At 41.4% G+C, this 17,276-nt stretch overlaps 1 protein-coding gene across 1 annotated transcript; it reads left to right on the forward strand.

Moving 5' to 3' along the window:
- The first annotated feature begins 1,136 nt into the window (after positions 1-1,136).
- LOC105947605 (pentraxin fusion protein) lies at positions 1,137-10,605 on the forward strand. The gene is made up of 3 exons (XM_012965133.3): positions 1,137-1,242; positions 1,810-2,086; positions 10,311-10,605. The coding sequence occupies exons 1-3, from the start codon at positions 1,170-1,172 to the stop codon at positions 10,483-10,485; spliced, it is 525 nt and encodes a 174-aa protein (XP_012820587.2). The 5' UTR covers positions 1,137-1,169; the 3' UTR covers positions 10,486-10,605.
- Positions 10,606-17,276: the final 6,671 nt, after the last annotated feature.

Below are 17,276 nucleotides of genomic sequence, written 5' to 3' on the forward strand. Positions count from 1 at the left end.
GGAATAGAAATAAGAGTAAGAAGCAGGGGAATAGAAATAAGAGTAAGAAGCAGGGGAATAGGAATAAGAATAAGAAGCAGAGGAATAGAAATAAGAGTATGAAGCAGGGGAATAGGAATAAGAATAAGAAGCAGAGGAATAGAAATAAGAATAAGAAGCAGGGGAATAGGAATAAGAGAAAGAAGCAGGGGGATATGAATGAATAAGAGTAAGAAGCAGGGGAATAGGAATAAGAATAAGAAGCAGAGGAATAGAAAAATGAGTAAGAAGCAGGGGAATAGAAATAAGAGTAAGAAGCAGGGGAATAGAAATAAGAGTAAGAAGCAGGGGAATAGGAATAAGAATAAAAAGCAGAGGAATAGAAATAAGAGTATGAAGCAGGGGAATAGGAATAAGAGAAAGAAGCAGGGGAATGGGAATAAGAGTAAGAAGCAGGGGAATAGGAATAAGAGTAAGAAGCTGGGGAATAGTAATAAGAATAAGAAGCAGGGGAATAGGAATAAGAGAAAGAAGCAGGGGAATAGAAATAAGAATAAGAAGCAGTGGAATAGGAATAAGAAGCAGGGGAATAGAAATAAGAGTAAGAAGCAGGGGAAAAGGAATAAGAGAAAGAAGCAGGGGGATAGAAATAAGAATAAGAAGAAGAGGAATAGAAATAAGAGTAAGAAGCAGGGGAATATGAATAAGAACAAGAAGCAGGGGAATAGGAATAAGAATAAGAAGCAGGGGAATAGGAATACGAATAAGAAGCAGAGGAATAGAAATAAGAGTAAGAAGCAGGGGAATAGGAATAAGAATAAGAAGCAGAGGAATAGAAATAAGAGTAAGAAGCAGGGTAATAGGAAAAAGAAGCAGTGAATAGGAATAAAATTGCAGAGATAAAGGTGTATCTGGAATCTAGGATCTGGGGCAGTCCTTATACTGGCCCTGTACAAACTCACTCTTTCTTTTAACTGTCTATTGGTTTTACCACAATATAAATATCCACGAGGGCACTTAATAATATACACCACCACTGAGTGCATGTTATTCTGTGCTTGATACTCATACTTAGATTTGTGGCCAATGAGATGAAATGGACTATATTTCCCAGCAGTCTTAGCCAGGGTGTTTGGCTTTACAAGAGTCAGAAACAAACTCACTGTATCACTATTCTGTTTCTCCATAGGATGAAGTGCATTGTGGTTCTGCTGGCATGTGTGGCTCTTGGGTGGGCACAGTCATGCAACCCCCAGCCAGGAGGTAGGAGAATTCTCTTTTTTGCCCACATTTTATTGCCCCTGAACAGAATTCACCTCTTTGGCAAAGTGTTGGGATGTGTTTGGGTTCCACTGCTGGGACGTGTTTGGGTTCCTCTGCTGGGACGTGTTTGGATTCCACTGCTGGGACGTGTTTGGGTTCCACTGCTGGGACGTGTTTGGATTCCACTGCTGGGACGTGTTTGGGTTCCACTGCTGGGACATGTTTGGGTTCCACTGCTGGGACGTGTTTGGGTTCCACTGCTGGGACGTGTTTGGGTTCCACTCCTGGGATGTATCTGGGTTCTACTGCTGGGACGTGTTTGGGTTCAACTGCTGGAACGTGTCTGGGTGCCACTGCTGGGATGTGTTTGGGTTCCACTGCTGGGACGTGTCTGGGTGCCACTGCTGGGACGTGTTTGGGTTCCACTGCTAGGATGTGCCTGGGAAAATTTTTCACTTGTGATAGAATTTGAATAGAAAAGGATAGGCTTCTCTCTCAACCTTTGCACCAATAAATTCAACAATTTCATGTTAGAACCAATTTGTACAATTTAATTTCTCTTTTTAGCACAAAATCTGGCGATATCGAGAGTGGTCAGGCAGAGCTCCACCTACGCGGCCCAGTACCCAGCAGAAAAGGCAGTCGATGGTATAAAAGACACAAACACATTTGCGCGCCCCTGCGCCATTACTGGGTATGACAGAGGCCCATGGTGGCAGTTGGACCTGAAGATGAACTACAGGGTCGGTTCCGTGGTCATAGTGAACAGAGGGGACTGTTGTGCCGATCGGCTGAAAGGAGCCGAGATCCGGGTTGGAAGTTCCCCAGATAATAACAACCCAGTGTGAGTCCCATACGCCTCTATTAGTGTTCCCTAATGGAACTGGGGTGGATGGGAAACTGCATAAAGAGAGGTTGATTAAGGGAGGGATCTCCAGTGAAGCAGTTCCATTATTCAAGTTTAGACGTAGTTGTAATTCAGAGCCAAAGAGTCTTTATCAAAGGATAAGTAAAGCTTTAAAATAAGCGAATGTCAAATTTATGAGAGGGCTATTCTAACTGCTTCTGCAATTTACATTCATTACGATTATTTTTTTTTTAATTCCAAGATATTAAGAGATAAAGTATTATCTATATAAATGCACTTTGTCATAATAGTGCCACCTGGTGGTCAGATTCTAACCATGATGTTGTCAAGGAAGTCGTCAGGAGAAAGAAAGAGGCCTAATCTGATGGGAAAAACATTGGAAACCTCAGATAAGCTTTCTTGTGCCTTTCCTAACCAGAAGAACATCAGATCAGGCCTCTTTCTTTCTCCTGCCAACATCATGGTCAGAAACTGGCCAGCGGGTGGCGCTGTTGGGACAAAATACATTCATATTGACAGTAATTTATCCCTTAATATCTAGGGCTTATCTATGAGACTTTTATAGCTATATATCTCTGTAGGTGAAGGTCAGTGCAGCTTTGTAAGAATTGGTTAGCATTCAGCCGGCCGGATATGGGCCAATAAAAGCTGCAGACTCCGCCCCTCAAGACACCAAGAACTGGCAGCTTATTGGCATATTTGGGGCCCTAAGGAGGACCTGCCCAAATGATAATTGGCCAAAAATTAGCCAGACATCTACTGGGCAGTTTGAAAATCCAAAATCTGGTGAGGGCCACATTGATGCATTAACCCTTTCCCTGCCAACGACATAGCTCCTACGTGCTGGCATAGAAAGATGTTAAATGCCAAGCACGTAGGAGCTACGTTTTCTTTATCTTGCGCTTGTTCTCTGCGCTCACTGCTTAATCCAAGTGCAGAGAATGAGCGCAAAGTAAAGAACCCCCTAGGGAAAAAGCAGAGGGGAAAAACTAGTGGCCCCAGGGGCCCCATAGAAAAAGTCGGGCACATAGATTCTACGTGCCAGACTTTTTCTGCTCTCTCCCTCCCTTCCTGTGCTCCCACTTCCTGTGCCACCTACTCTCCACTGCAGCTGCTGTCCCTGCATCTCCTGTCTCCAGTGATCTTCAGCTCCTTTGACCCCAGGTAAGTGCCACATACACACACAAACACACATACACACACATACAAACATACACACACACACACACACACATATTACACTAATACACACTTATACTCATACTTACACACACACATACATTTTGGGGGGGTGGGGGGTTTCACACATTAACAGCACTTACAGCACTCACACTTACTTGCACAATTACACACATGCACACAAAACACATCTTGCCTAGTGTACACACACACTTACACACGTAATTTTGATTTTTTTATTGCATCGTTTTTATTCTTGCCTGAAGAAAATGTTTTATTGCCACTGTGTATAGCGTATTCGCTAACTGCACTGCGCAATACCTTTTGTGTATTATTTTGGTGTTTTATTTAATTTTCTGTGATTTTGGTGCATTTTTAGTCATTTTATTACATTTTATCCATTTTATTGCATTTTCAGTTATGCATAGTTGTTGTTCACTTGACTTTGTAAATCTAATTTGCCCAAGCCAGAATACTCAAACTGTGATTCTGACTGCAGATATCACTAGGAAGAAAAAAAACATTGATTTTAGTTTTTTGGGGGGATTTTAGTGATTTTATTGCATTTCATATTGTTCTTTGTTACTTGTCTTGCACGTGGACATTTTGTCTGCTGTATTTCAATTTGGCTTCCTCTGTACCCCACCTAGTTTGGTAAATCTATGCATATTGGGCATCAAACTGTTCAGTAGACCCCTGGCGTTCATATTTAGGGTGTTTTATGTTGGTACATTATGAAATGTGGGGTACATAATGGGGCATAATGCAAGCTTTGTAACAATTTTTATAAATGTTATAAAAACCGTTCTGTTTAGCATAGCTTTGTAGTTTGGTAGTTTGCAGTGAAAATTCATATTCACTATTTTTATTTGGGTGCCCCTGTACTCAAACACATAGTTTGGTAAATCTATTCATATAGGGCATCAAACTGTTCAATAGATGCCTGGCGTTCATATTTAGAGTGTTTTATGTTGATATGTTACAAATTGTGAGGGTACAATATGAGGTAAAATGCAAGCTTTGTGACGATTTTCAGAAATGCCATAAAAACCATTCTGTTTAGCATAGCTTTGTAGTTTGGTAGTTTGCTGTAGAAAGATGTATTTACTCACTCACTCACTTTCGGAAAATGTATGGTTTTCTAGGGTCTCCGTACTGTTAGGGGGTCTTATGGCACATAATACACATACCGGGTTCAAAAACTGCACCGGAGCGTCATTCGTGAAAATTCATATGCACTATTTTCATTTGGTGCCCCTGTACTCCGCATAGTTAATAAATCTATGGATATAGGGCATCAAACTGTTCAGTAGACCTCTGGTGTTCCTATTTGGGATGATTTTTCTTTGTATGCAAGAAATTGTGTGAGATAAATGCGGCAAATTGCAACAGTTTTAGGCGATTTTCTGAAATGTCATAGAAACCACTAACTTTAGGAAAGCTTTGCAGATTGGTACTTTGGTGTAGAAAGGACTCTTTACCCATGTTGGATTTGTCTAAACATGTACTTTCCAAAAATATATGGTTTTCATTTCTGCAGCTTCTATCCCACATAAAACTGCCATGTATTTATGAATTAGGTAAAGGTAATCCATGAAATTAGTGTGCACAAGGTATATTTTGGGGTCTCTAAGTGCCATGTGCTTTGATAAAGCTATGTACAGTGGGCATCAAACTGTTCAGTAGGCCTCTGGGGTTCATATTTAGGGTGTTTTATCTTGGTACCTAATGACCTTTAGAAAATAAGATGCTGCATATTGGAAGTTTTGAGGTGATTTTTGGAAATGTCATAAAATCTGCAAACGTAGGAAACTTTTGTGGCTTGGTACTTTGGAGTAAAAAGACATGGGTAGCCATTTTAGATTTCAGGGAATGTGTACTTTCCAAAAAGATATGATTTTCTGGGGTGAGTAAACTTTTTACCAACTTTATCCCACATAAAATTATGTAAATGTGTTGATTTTGCAGAAGCTGAAATGACAGAAATGATAGATCATATGTATGGGGTGCCATTTGTCCAAAGTACATTTTTCTCTATAAAAATACATTCTATATACAAAAAGCAATCCCGAGTAGACAGAATTAAAGTGTGGATATAAACACTGGTAAAAAATATACAAAAGATATATTTCTAGTGAAGAATGCGAATAAAATCAATGTTGTGCACAAAAGGATATTATTATATTACAAACTCCATTCTGTAAATTTTAACAAGCTTTCTGTCTCACAAATGTATAACATCCATACAAAAAAACAGTTATGTGTAAAGTTGCTTACAGAATGAATAATGTAAAACAAAACTTTGACAAAAGATATAATGGTATAACTGACTAGCATATTCCAGCTAGATTTTCATGACAAAATAGATGTGTGTGACAGAAAGCAATATTCTATAGCACAGAATTCATTCTATCAACAAAATGAATACACAGTTCCACAAAACTGATAAAATATCCATTCTGCCAACACTGTCAATCAAATTCATGAACCAATAAGAAACAAGCATATTCATTATCCAATAATATGCAGGTTTCAACTGGAGTCAATTTACTGGTCTTCCCACTGTTTTAAATTGTCTATAAATTGTTCACACACACACACACACACACACACACACACACACACACATACATACATATTTTATTAGTTAGCTTACAGCAGTCTCTTAATAATTTACTTATCCATAGTTCAACTACTACACTATGTAGGCACAGGGGAAAAACAATCCCAGTGGGCCCCACTTTGGCGCACCACCCCCAACCCCAATAGTGGCTGCAAGGAGGAGGAAGGGGGTATGCAGTATGCATTACACACAGGGTGGGGGTGAAGGCTGGCAGCAGTGGAGAAGTTGGCAACTGAGGTAAGGGGCTCCTGGGGTGGACACCCCAGTGCAACACCATGTAGACACATAATACATCATATAAATAAATGATGATCCCCCTGAAGTACAAATATGTAACTGATCCCTTTTGTTTGCACATAGTACTGATGTATGTTGTAGTTGAACTACATCTAACTAGGATACTGCTCATAAGGCCTACACATCATACTATACTGCAGCCTGTCTGCATCAAGTTCTGAAGTGGTTGAATCACATGGCTACGTGTATTATGTAGTAGTTGAACTATATCTAAGCACATTATTAATACAGTGCTATCAGCTAACTGGTGCAATATTACGGCTAGGAGGAGGGCAGACATTGGAACCTAACACTCATCTACAAAGCTTATTAGGGTCACTACTACAGTGGGGGAATTATACAAACTTGTGAAACATCATATTGCAGTGTAAAGATATGAGTCAGCTGGTATCCTTGGGGGAGGAGCTTATGTTATATGGGTTTGTGCTCTACTCACTGGTGTATTTAGTGTCTCACATATACTGAGTTACACTGCTACCATATATATCTTGTATATTGTACTACACCGAGGGGCCCCCACATGAGAGGTTATTCTGCTAATGTTAGATTTTTTTTTAAATAATGCTATTGATATCTTGTGTTTTATTGACTTGTCAGGGGTAGGGTTGCTACCTGGCCAGTATTTGCCAGTCTAGCTAGTAAAATACCAGATAAGGCCGGAGCCAGTATTGGGAATTTACCAGTCTACCAGTCATTCTACCTCCAGCCTACCCTCAACCTGGCCAAAATTCCTAATCAAGTTAGGTTGTTATTGCCCATACACACAGGGTTTCTATTGCTCCGCCTCCAGCCTGCCCACCTACATCACAGGTCCAACTCCTTCTGCACCACCCCTCCTCCCCCTACATTGTTGTCTCACCCCCTCCATGTCACCAATTTGCCCCTCAGGGTCCTACTCCCACTCCCTTAGCTTGAGCAAGAATCTTTCTTAAAAAAAGGGGGGGCAATCATAATTAGGCCTATTATACTTACCTGAAGGTATCATATTTATGTTTGAAAATGCTTTATTCTAGATTCATTTTTAGCTGTACAATCCAGAGAAACATCATTACATCAGTTTTGTACCACAGAATCAGTACAGCATTAGGGTGAAGACACACGGAACTACTAGTAGCAGCTACTTGTTGTGGCTACTGAAACAGACAATGCTTATCATTTACTAATAACTGTCTCAACATGTGTTTTAGCAGAGGCAATTCTTAGTATTGTCCTAGGCTAGGGATTTTCTGGAGTTTAGTAGCTGTGAAAAAGTAGCTGCTACTCATAGCTCTGTGTGTCTTCACCCTTATAGTTCTCATCCACCTGTAAGACATTCCTACAGAACCTGTAGAGTTTAACAGCTGCCCTTTTAAGAGTGTTTGTTCTTTGTTAATAGTTATTGCTATGCAGCACAGCAGACATTAGAGGGCGCCTCTATATCAGGCCACACATCATCTATGCACTGGGGAAGGGGCAACCATGTGGGGCAGAGCTGGTAGTTTTTTACCTTGTTAAATAAATCCTACAAACAAATCCTCCTTTGTGGGGGGGGGGGGGCAGGGTCAACACTTTATAGAAACAATTCAAACAGTGGGAAGAAAGATCAGTAAATGGACTTCCATTAAAACTTGCATGTTATTGGATAATGAATATACTTGCTTCTTATTGGTTCAGGAATTTGACTGACTGTTGTTTCACAGAATGGATATTTTATCAGTATTGTGGAACTGAGTATTCATTTTGTTGATAGAATGATTTTTGTGCTATAGAATTGTAACCCTTTCTTGGCTGTAACAAGCCAACAGCACGGCTAGATAGGCCTTGAGCATGGGGTACACATGGCTCAATCCTTCAGGATGGGCCTTCGCTATGTGGAAGTAACCAAACGGAGCTATGGTGTAGTGCAACTACAACCCACTGTAGCTGTGTGCAGTGCAGAATAACAAATGGGCGCCAGAAGGTTCTTGCAGTTTAACAGTAGAACTGGTTTATTGTCAGAGACAAGTAACTTGCAGGGTTATGCAATATACTCACACATCAGTTAGCATAGCTTTCTGTGAGGACAGCACAGAGAGGGTGCACACCCGCTCCTCCCAACTCCCCTTGAGCCCGGGCAGGATCAGTGCCACCGGGTCAGTTGCTCACTCTGTGGAACAGGCAGCTGGATACCACACTCCTCAGGCCCCACGGCAACTTTGGATCAGGGTTCAATCTACCTGCCTCCTAGGTCTAAACCGTGGCCCTACACTAAGGCAACAATGCCTGTCTGGGACTCCCACAGCTACTTTCCTCTGAGCCAAACTGCTCTCTTCCCTCACTATCTCACTTTCCTACAAAGTGCTCCACAAAACTTGCTATCTAACTGGTCCTCATTCACGGGTTCCCTGTCCCCGACTTCACCAGAGTGGCTGACCACACTCTGGGGCACATGGCTTTACTGGGGCCTAGTTCCTTTGCCTCCAGCACAGTGCTCCTTCCCCTGTGAACACAGGCAGCCAAAGAGGCAGACCTACCCCCCTGCTAAACACTATATCAGAGTGCCAAGGGAGTGGTCTCCCTGTGAACCAATAATCACACATCTGAACTCAAAACCGATACAGGGGTCTTTGCCCAGTAACAGCACAAAACCAGGAAGCTGCAGGGTTTAAAGCCATAGGGACTAGTTAACCCTATGGATCCCTACAGAATCTTCCTCTTTGTAACAAGCATCTATTTTGTCATAAAATCTAGCTTGGAATATGCTAGTCAGTTACACCATTATATATTTTGTGCAAAGTTTTGTTTTACATAATTCATTCTGTAAAAAACTTGTTCTGTTGTATGGATGTTATACATTTGTAAGACAGAATGCTTGTTAAAATTTACAGAATGGAGTTTGTAATATAATTACATTCTTATGTGCATAAAATTGATTATTTTCACAGAACTATGCCATATGGCCACACATTTATTCTGTGTACTGGGGATTGTCCTTTGTTTATAGAATGTATTTTTGTAGACAAAATGTACTTTCGACAAATGGCACCTCATACATATGGTAGTATGTTCATATTGTTCATATTGGGACCCCTACATGCCACATACTTAGGTAAACCTAAACATATTGGGTATCAAACTGTTCAGTGGACCCCTGATGTTCATATTTAGGGTGTTATCTGGTTTATCTGGTTATCAGGGTTTATCTGGTTACTTTATGACCTATAGGAGATAAGATACTATAGACTGGAAGCTTTGAAGCGATTTAAGAAGTTTCACAAATTTTGATAAAAACCAATAACTTTAGGAAAGCATTGCGACTTGATAGTTTGGAGTAGACAGACAGTTGTGCCTATTCTGGATTCCCCAGAATCCGTTCTTTCTAAATATGTACAATTTTCTGGGATAAACCTTCTGTTAGAGGAATTTTTGACCTTGAAATCTAAAGTATGCAGCTTTCTGGAGCAGTGCTTTGGGAATTTGGTAGGTACTGCTGGGAGTTTGTGACCTATACAAGTGAGAAATCTCCATAAAACTATATATATTTGGTATTGGCACATTCAGGAGACATGGGACTTTCCAAAACACTTGTATTTTCATGCATAAAATAATTTTTGTTTCTAGTATGTGTGTTTACATTATGGAAAATATTTTTTTTTTCATTTTTTAGACATTTAGAAGCCTATATCTTGTTATAGAATTGGAATTACACAAAAATTCCACCATATTTTGAAAGCTTAGGTTGTCCTGAAAACAATATATAGTTTTCCTGGGTAAACTAAAAGTCCCCCCCGAGGAAAAGCCCCTAAAGTGAAACAGTGCAAAATGTTCAAAACCTGTCTGGCAGTAGAAGTTCCACTTTGTTCAAAATGGCTGGTAGTGAAAGGGTTAATGTGTTCCCTGTCTGATGGGTCCCCGTAGGCCCTATGTAAGATCCGGTTATTGGCCGTGGGGGGAGGGCTAAATAACCGTGGATGGCAGGGTTTATTATTATTATTAACATTTATTTATAAAGCACCAACATATTCCGCAGCGCTGTACAATAAGTATTCTATAGGAGGTCCGTTCCATATCTGGCCATGCTGGCAGGGTTCAATTCTGTCATATGGTGTCATAAAATAACCCTATTACTGTCTTTTCCCCCAGATGTGGCACCGTCACTGACATCTCCCAACTCACCCTCACTCTGTGCTGTAAGGGGCTGGAGGGCCGCTATGTGAGTGTGGTGATTCCTGGGCGCAATGAGTATCTCCAGCTCTGTGAAGTGGAGGTTTATGGGGAGGAAGTTACAACAAAGGAAGAACAAAAGCTGTGTTGGTAGCCACACATTACACTGGGCAGATAAAAAGGAAATCAAAAGAAAATAAATACGCTGTATCTGTATCTGAATATGTATGTTTGGGGCAATATTCTGTTTTTTTCTAGTATTTCTTTAAAACTTTAGGGATAATCAACCTAAAAGACAATTCATAAACGAATATGAAATTAAAGCCTCTGTTTCCTGTGTGTAATAATAATGCATGCCTGCAGGGGGTGCCGTGCCATCTAACACAGAGAATATGGTTATGCTAATAACACTGAGGGCGCAGGTAGGGCAACATTTACAGTTACTAATTGCTCTAATCAGATGAAACAGAGTAATAAGTAATAGAAATACATCCCTATCACAGTTATTCATGGTTCCCAATGTCCGCAAAGCAGTTTAGCAGGAGGGACTCACAGTTATACTCAGATTGGGGGCATTTAAATTGCATTAATATTGTCAGAACTGGCAGCAGGGGCTCCGTGCAATGGAAATGTGGGTGCCAAGTACTGTCCCCTGAGCAGCAATGCAAATTGTCTATAATACAGCTATAGGATCCATTACCCAGAAACCTGTGTAGCACACCCTTGGGTGAGACTAATATGTGGGTAACTCCAGCACTCAGTGACACCCCAATGACTGACCACAATAATGGTAACAATAAGATCCTTTTTCTTTATTAAGTGTAACAAACAATCAGCAGGGATCTGACTATGATTTAAAATATTAAAGCAAGATAGATATATATATATATATATAATACAGAGAGTGTCGGCACTCTTAGGCTTTTCTCATTCAGGCAAAAAATAGGTACAAATTGCTTCAAATGTGAATGGTGAAGTTTATTTCCTATAAACTTCACCATTCACATTTGAAGCAATTTGTACCTATTTTTTGCCTGAATGAGAAAAGCCTAAGAGTGCCGACACTCTCTGTATTATATTGATTTATTAAGCTCTGGCACCAAGGTCTAGCAATTTCTTCTAGGAGTGCTCCCCATTCTGGACTCTATATATATATATATATATATATATATATATATATATATAACAATATACCAAAGAACAATAACTCAATTTAAATTGCTATTATAGAGTTTAACTTATTGGCCAATGACACTGTTCCTTTCATTTGCCGGTTAGCAGTGTAACTCTATAAACTTAGTGAAGAAACACTTTCCTTCCAGGTGAGAAATGACTTGGCAGAGATTATAGTTCAGCAACAGATGGGTTAATTCCTATTGGTTAATAATACACAGTTCCCCAATAGTGTGTGGTGCTGCAGGTTACTCACAGTCTGTGCTCCTTATTTACTGTATCACCTTTAGTAGTAGCAGATCTCAGATGGGATGCAGGCAGCTCTGTATTCACCTGGGCCTCTGTGCAGCCTGTCAGCCTGGGACTTTCCTACCAACAGCAGGCAGCTCTGTATTCACCTGGGCCTCTGTGCAGCCAGTCAGCCTGGGACTTTCCTACCAATAGCAGGCAGCTCTGAATACACCTGGGCCTGTGTGCAGCCTGTCAGCCAGGGACTTTCCTACCAACAGCAGTCAGCTTTCCTGCTCCCTTTCTGGCTGGCACTGATAGCTATATTGCAGGTGTTAGTCCAGAGCTGGGAGAGCAGGGTCAGCCTCTCCCTGTAGCAGCTTCTCCTGGGCCAGGATCCCTGCAGGTGTCTCTCCCCTCTGGCAGCTCTCCCACTCAGAGCAGGTACAGCAGGTAGGCAGCAGTTTCCCCCTGACACACACTTCTCTCCCCTTTTTATAGTCCAGGAGGGGGGTCCTCAAAACATTTTGCGCCTTTCCTTATCATTGGTGGATTAAAAGCCCCAGCCAGGTCCTCAGCTCTGAGGCATGCTGGGATATGTAGTCCTGTAAACTGTCTATGCAGCACTTGTTCATGTTTCTCGCTTTAGTTAGGGGTGTTACACCAGTTATCCAGAAAGCTCTGAATTATGGGAAGGGGAATTCTCCCATAGATGCCACTTTAATCAAATAATTTTAATTTTCCATAATGATTTCTTTTTTCTCTGTAACAATAAAACAGTACCTGTACTTGATCCCAACTAAGATATAATTACCCCTTATTGGGGCAGAACAGTCCTATTGGGTTTATTTAATGGTTAAATGATTCCCTTTTCTCTGTAATAATAAAACAGTACCTGTACTTGATCCCAACTAAGATATAATTACCCCTTATTGGGGCAGAACAGTCCTATTGGGTTTATTTAATGGTTAAATGATTCCCTTTTCTCTGTAATAATAAAACAGTACCTGTACTTGATCCCAACTAAGATATAATTACCCCTTATTGGGGCAGAACAGCCCTATTGGGTTTATTTAATGGTTAAATGATTCCCTTTTCTCTGTAATAATAAAACAGTACCTGTACTTGATCCCAACTAAGATATAATTACCCCTTATTGGGGCAGAACAGTCCTATTGGTTTTATTTAATGGTTAAATGATTCCCTTTTCTCTGTAATAATAAAACAGTACCTGTACTTGATCCCAACTAAGATATAATTACCCCTTATTGGGGCAGAACAGCCCTATTGGGTTTATTTAATGGTTAAATGATTCCCTTTTCTCTGTAATAATAAAACAGTACCTGTACTTGATCCCAACTAAGATATAATTACCCCTTATTGGGGGCAGAACAGCCCTATTGGGTTTATTTAATGGTTAAATGATTCCCTTTTCTCTGTAATAATAAAACAGTACCTGTACTTGATCCAAACTAAGATATAATTACCCCTTATTGGGGCAGAACAGCCCTATTGGTTTTATTTAATGGTTAAATGATTCCCTTTTCTCTGTAATAATAAAACAGTACCTGTACTTGATCCCAACTAAGATATAATTACCCCTTATTGGGGGCAGAACAGCCCTATTGGGTTTATTTAATGGTTAAATGATTCCCTTTTCTCTATAATAATAAAACAGTACCTGTACTTGATCCCAACTAAGATATAATTACCCCTTATTGGGGGCAGAACAGCCCTATTGGGTTTATTTAATGGTTAAATGATTCCCTTTTCTCTGTAATAATAAAACAGTACCTGTACTTTATACTGTATTTTTGTGGTTAGGCTGGTTTGGGCCTATTGTTGCCACGTGCAGCACTGATATCTGTCCAATTCTCAATCAGTCCTCCCTGAGAGAAATCGGGCAGATCTGGATTGGACAGGTTAGAAAATCTAGTCAGATTGGGGACCGGATTGGGGACCGCATCGGCTCGTTGATGCGGTTCCCGGACCGACTTTGCTTATGCCCATCATTATAATTCGACCGTTTGGCCCCAGGGGCAAACAATCGAATTAACCTAAATTCCCCAGATATCACCCACCCATAGGTGGGGATATTGGGAGAAGATCCGCTTGCTTGGTGATGTTAAGGTCTATGGGCACCTTTACTTTCCAGACACCCCCTGCTGTCTGAAAACAGAATAACAGCCTAAGAAGGCTTTTTTCCCCTGACACAGCAGGGAGATGGCACGAGATAACACAAGGTAACACAGGCTATCCTGTTTGTAACTAGTTACGTTTTGGGATGCCCAGCGCTTCACCTGTACAAGTGGGGTTTCCCTACAAAACTGATTGTAGCCAGAAATGGCAATACTTTCCTTCTAACTACACCCGAGGGAGCTAGAAGGCTACTCAGGAATGGCGTTTGGATAATGGAGAGCCAACTGCAAAAAATGAAGCCTAGACTCATAATGGGAGACAGTGCATCATACACCAATTAAATGAGTGCCTAATAAAAAGCTTTAGGAACAATTACTATTAATTCCTGCCTGTTACATATATAGGCAAATGTAAAAGAGTCTGATGTTGGTATTCTTTATTAAGTTTTAATTCGTTTATATAAACTTTACTAAGTTATTTTATTAATTATACCTCTGCATGCTCCCATGAAATTAGCTGTGAGATGTTGTCTTTGAATGTCAATAACCATGGCTCATGTTCTGATATATATATATATATTTGCATGGAGCAGTATTCTCTGACTACGTTTAGTCAGCTTGTAGATATGTTTCTTACATTTTTTTGTCTCTATGATCTACTTTAAATCTATTCTTATTTTTTATGGTATCTCCCTTACCTGGTGCCTAATTTTTATGAGATTTCATATTGGCCATATACATTATATTATATATTTCCAATACATATAGTGTTTTTTATACACAGTATACTATATTGTTGTAACCCAGCTTCAGGGTCAGTAACTCTATATTATTGATGACTATGGATTCATCATTTAAACTGATTTCCTTTAATGTGAAGGGACTTAACTCCCCATTTAAAAGATCTAAAACTTTTTTTATATGAATAAACAGAAGGCAGACATGATATTTCAGAAAGATAATGCCCCAAAATCTTCTTCCTCATATTTCCCGTATATTTTTCATGCTTGTGCTTCTGAGAAAAAGAAAAAGGTCACTATCATGATTAGTTACAGGATCCTTTTTGAATTAATACATTTAGGGGCACATTTATCAAAGTATGATTGCTTCCGAATACAAAAAAAAATCATATTAAGATTTGCGGCTTTTCCATTAATTTACGCAACAATTTGCAATGAGTAGGATTTATTCAAGCCTCGGTATGGTGACTTTCCTTGGGCCAGGTTGGAGCTGCAGAGTGCCATTGAGCCCTATGGGAGACTTTCCTTGGGCCAGGTTGGAGCTGCAGAGTGCCATTGAGCCCTATGGGAGACTTTCCTTGGGCCAGGTTGGAGCTGCAGAGTGCCATTGAGCCCTATGGGAGACTTTCCTTGGGCCGGGTTGGAGCTGCAGAGTGCCATTGAGCCCTATGGGAGACTTTCCTTGGGCCGGGTTGGAGCTGCAGAGTGCCATTGAGCCCTATGGGAGGCTTTCCTTGGGCCGGGTTGGAGCTGCAGAGTGCCATTGAGCCCTATGGGAGACTTTCCTTGGGCCGGGTTGGAGCTGCAGAGTGCCATTGAGCCCTATGGGAGACTTTCCTTGGGCCAGGTTGGTTGGAGCTGCAGAGTGCCATTGAGCCCTATGGGAGACTTTCCTTGGGCCGGGTTGGAGGTGCAGAGTGCCATTGAGCCCTATGGGAGACTTTCCTTGGGCCGGGTTGGTTGGAGCTGCAGAGTGCCATTGAGCCCTATGGGAGACTTTCCTTGGGCCGGGTTGGAGCTGCAGAGTGCCATTGAGCCCTATGGGAGGCTTTCCTTGGGCCAGGTTGGAGCTGCAGAGTGCCATTGAGCCCTATGGGAGACTTTCCTTGGGCCAGGTTGGAGCTGCAGAGTGCCATTGAGCCCTATGGGAGGCTTTCCTTGGGCCGGGTTGGAGCTGCAGAGTGCCATTGAGCCCTATGGGAGACTTTCCTTGGGCCGGGTTGGAGCTGCAGAGTGCCATTGAGCCCTATGGGAGACTTTCCTTGGGCAGGGTTGGAGCTGCAGAGTGCCATTGAGCCCTATGGGAGACTTTCCTTGGGCCGGGTTGGAGCTGCAGAGTGCCATTGAGCCCTATGGGAGACTTTCCTTGGGCCGGGTTGGAGCTGCAGAGTGCCATTGAGCCCTATGGGAGACTTTCCTTGGGCCGGGTTGGAGGTGCAGAGTGCCATTGAGCCCTATGGGAGACTTTCCTTGGGCCGGGTTGGAGCTGCAGAGTGCCATTGAGCCCTATGGGAGACTTTCCTTGGGCTGGGTTGGAGCTGCAGAGTACCATTGAGCCCTATGGGAGACTTTCCTTGGGCTGGGTTGGAGCTGCAGAGTGCCATTGAGCCCTATGGGAGGTTGGAGCTGCAGAGTGCCATTGAGCCCTATGAGAGACTTTCCTTGGGCCGGGTTGGAGCTGCAGAGTGCCATTGAGCCCTATGGGAGACTTTCCTTGGGCCGGGTTGGAGCAGCAGAGTGCCATTGAGCCCTATGGGAGACTTTCCTTGGGCCGGGTTGGAGCTGCAGAGTGCCATTGAGCCCTATGGGAGACTTTCCTTGGGCAGGGTTGGAGCTGCAGAGTGCCATTGAGCCCTATGGGAGGCTTTCCTTGGGCCGGGTTGGAGCTGCAGAGTGCCATTGAGCCCTATGGGAGACTTCCAAAATCATGCACAGAAGGTTCAAAGTCAGAAAGGTTTACGCGCCGTTTATGATCATTCGGATACAAAAATTTTGTGACTTTCGGATCGCCAATACGATATTATCGTGACTAATATGATTTTTTCGTAAGCATTTTTGTGACATTTCCGATCATCAGAAATTTTCTTATCTAATTCGAATTTTACCCATTTCGGTATTCAAACTCGTACTTTGATGAATAAGCCCCATAGAGTCTGACCCTGAGGGAAGGTATTTGATTTTGATTTATAAGCTGGATAATGAACGCTACACTTTATGCAATCTTTATGCCCCTCAACACAAATCAATTTCTTAACCCCTCTTTTTAATAAAATTGTCAAACAGAAAAGAGGGATTACTGTAATAGGTGGAGATTTTAATTTAATATTAGATCCTAATTTAGATACTAACTTCTAATAAATCCCAACCTCAAAAATCAACAAAGGTTAGAATAAAAGAAAGCTTATACTCCATCATAATTTCTATGATGTTTGGAGGATTTTTAATCCTAAAACTAGGGATTATACATTCTACTCTCATCCTCATGAAATGTATTCAAGAATTGATTTTTTTAGTAGAGTTTTATCGCGTCTAAATTTTCGCGACTTAACGCACGATTCACTATAAGCACACTTGCGCTAATTTACGCGCGATACTGCATGTGATATTTTAGTCGCGAAGACTCTACGCGCGTTAAATAACACACGCACAGCGCGGTACTTTTCGCA

This window comes from Xenopus tropicalis, chromosome 6, assembly GCF_000004195.4.
Source record: "Xenopus tropicalis strain Nigerian chromosome 6, UCB_Xtro_10.0, whole genome shotgun sequence".
Taxonomy (NCBI): domain Eukaryota; kingdom Metazoa; phylum Chordata; class Amphibia; order Anura; family Pipidae; genus Xenopus; species Xenopus tropicalis.

What these genes read in the sequence shown, in the direction of transcription:
- LOC105947605 (XM_012965133.3), top strand. Translation starts at nt 1,170, where the DNA reads ATGAAGTGCATTGTGGTTCTGCTGGCATGTGTGGCTCTTGGGTGGGCA. An exon ending in ATGCAACCCCCAGCCAGGAG is followed by an intron (nt 1,243 to 1,809) that starts GTAGGAGAATTC and finishes TTCTCTTTTTAG; the next exon opens with CACAAAATCTGGCGATATCG. An exon ending in CCAGATAATAACAACCCAGT is followed by an intron (nt 2,087 to 10,310) that starts GTGAGTCCCATA and finishes CTTTTCCCCCAG; the next exon opens with ATGTGGCACCGTCACTGACA.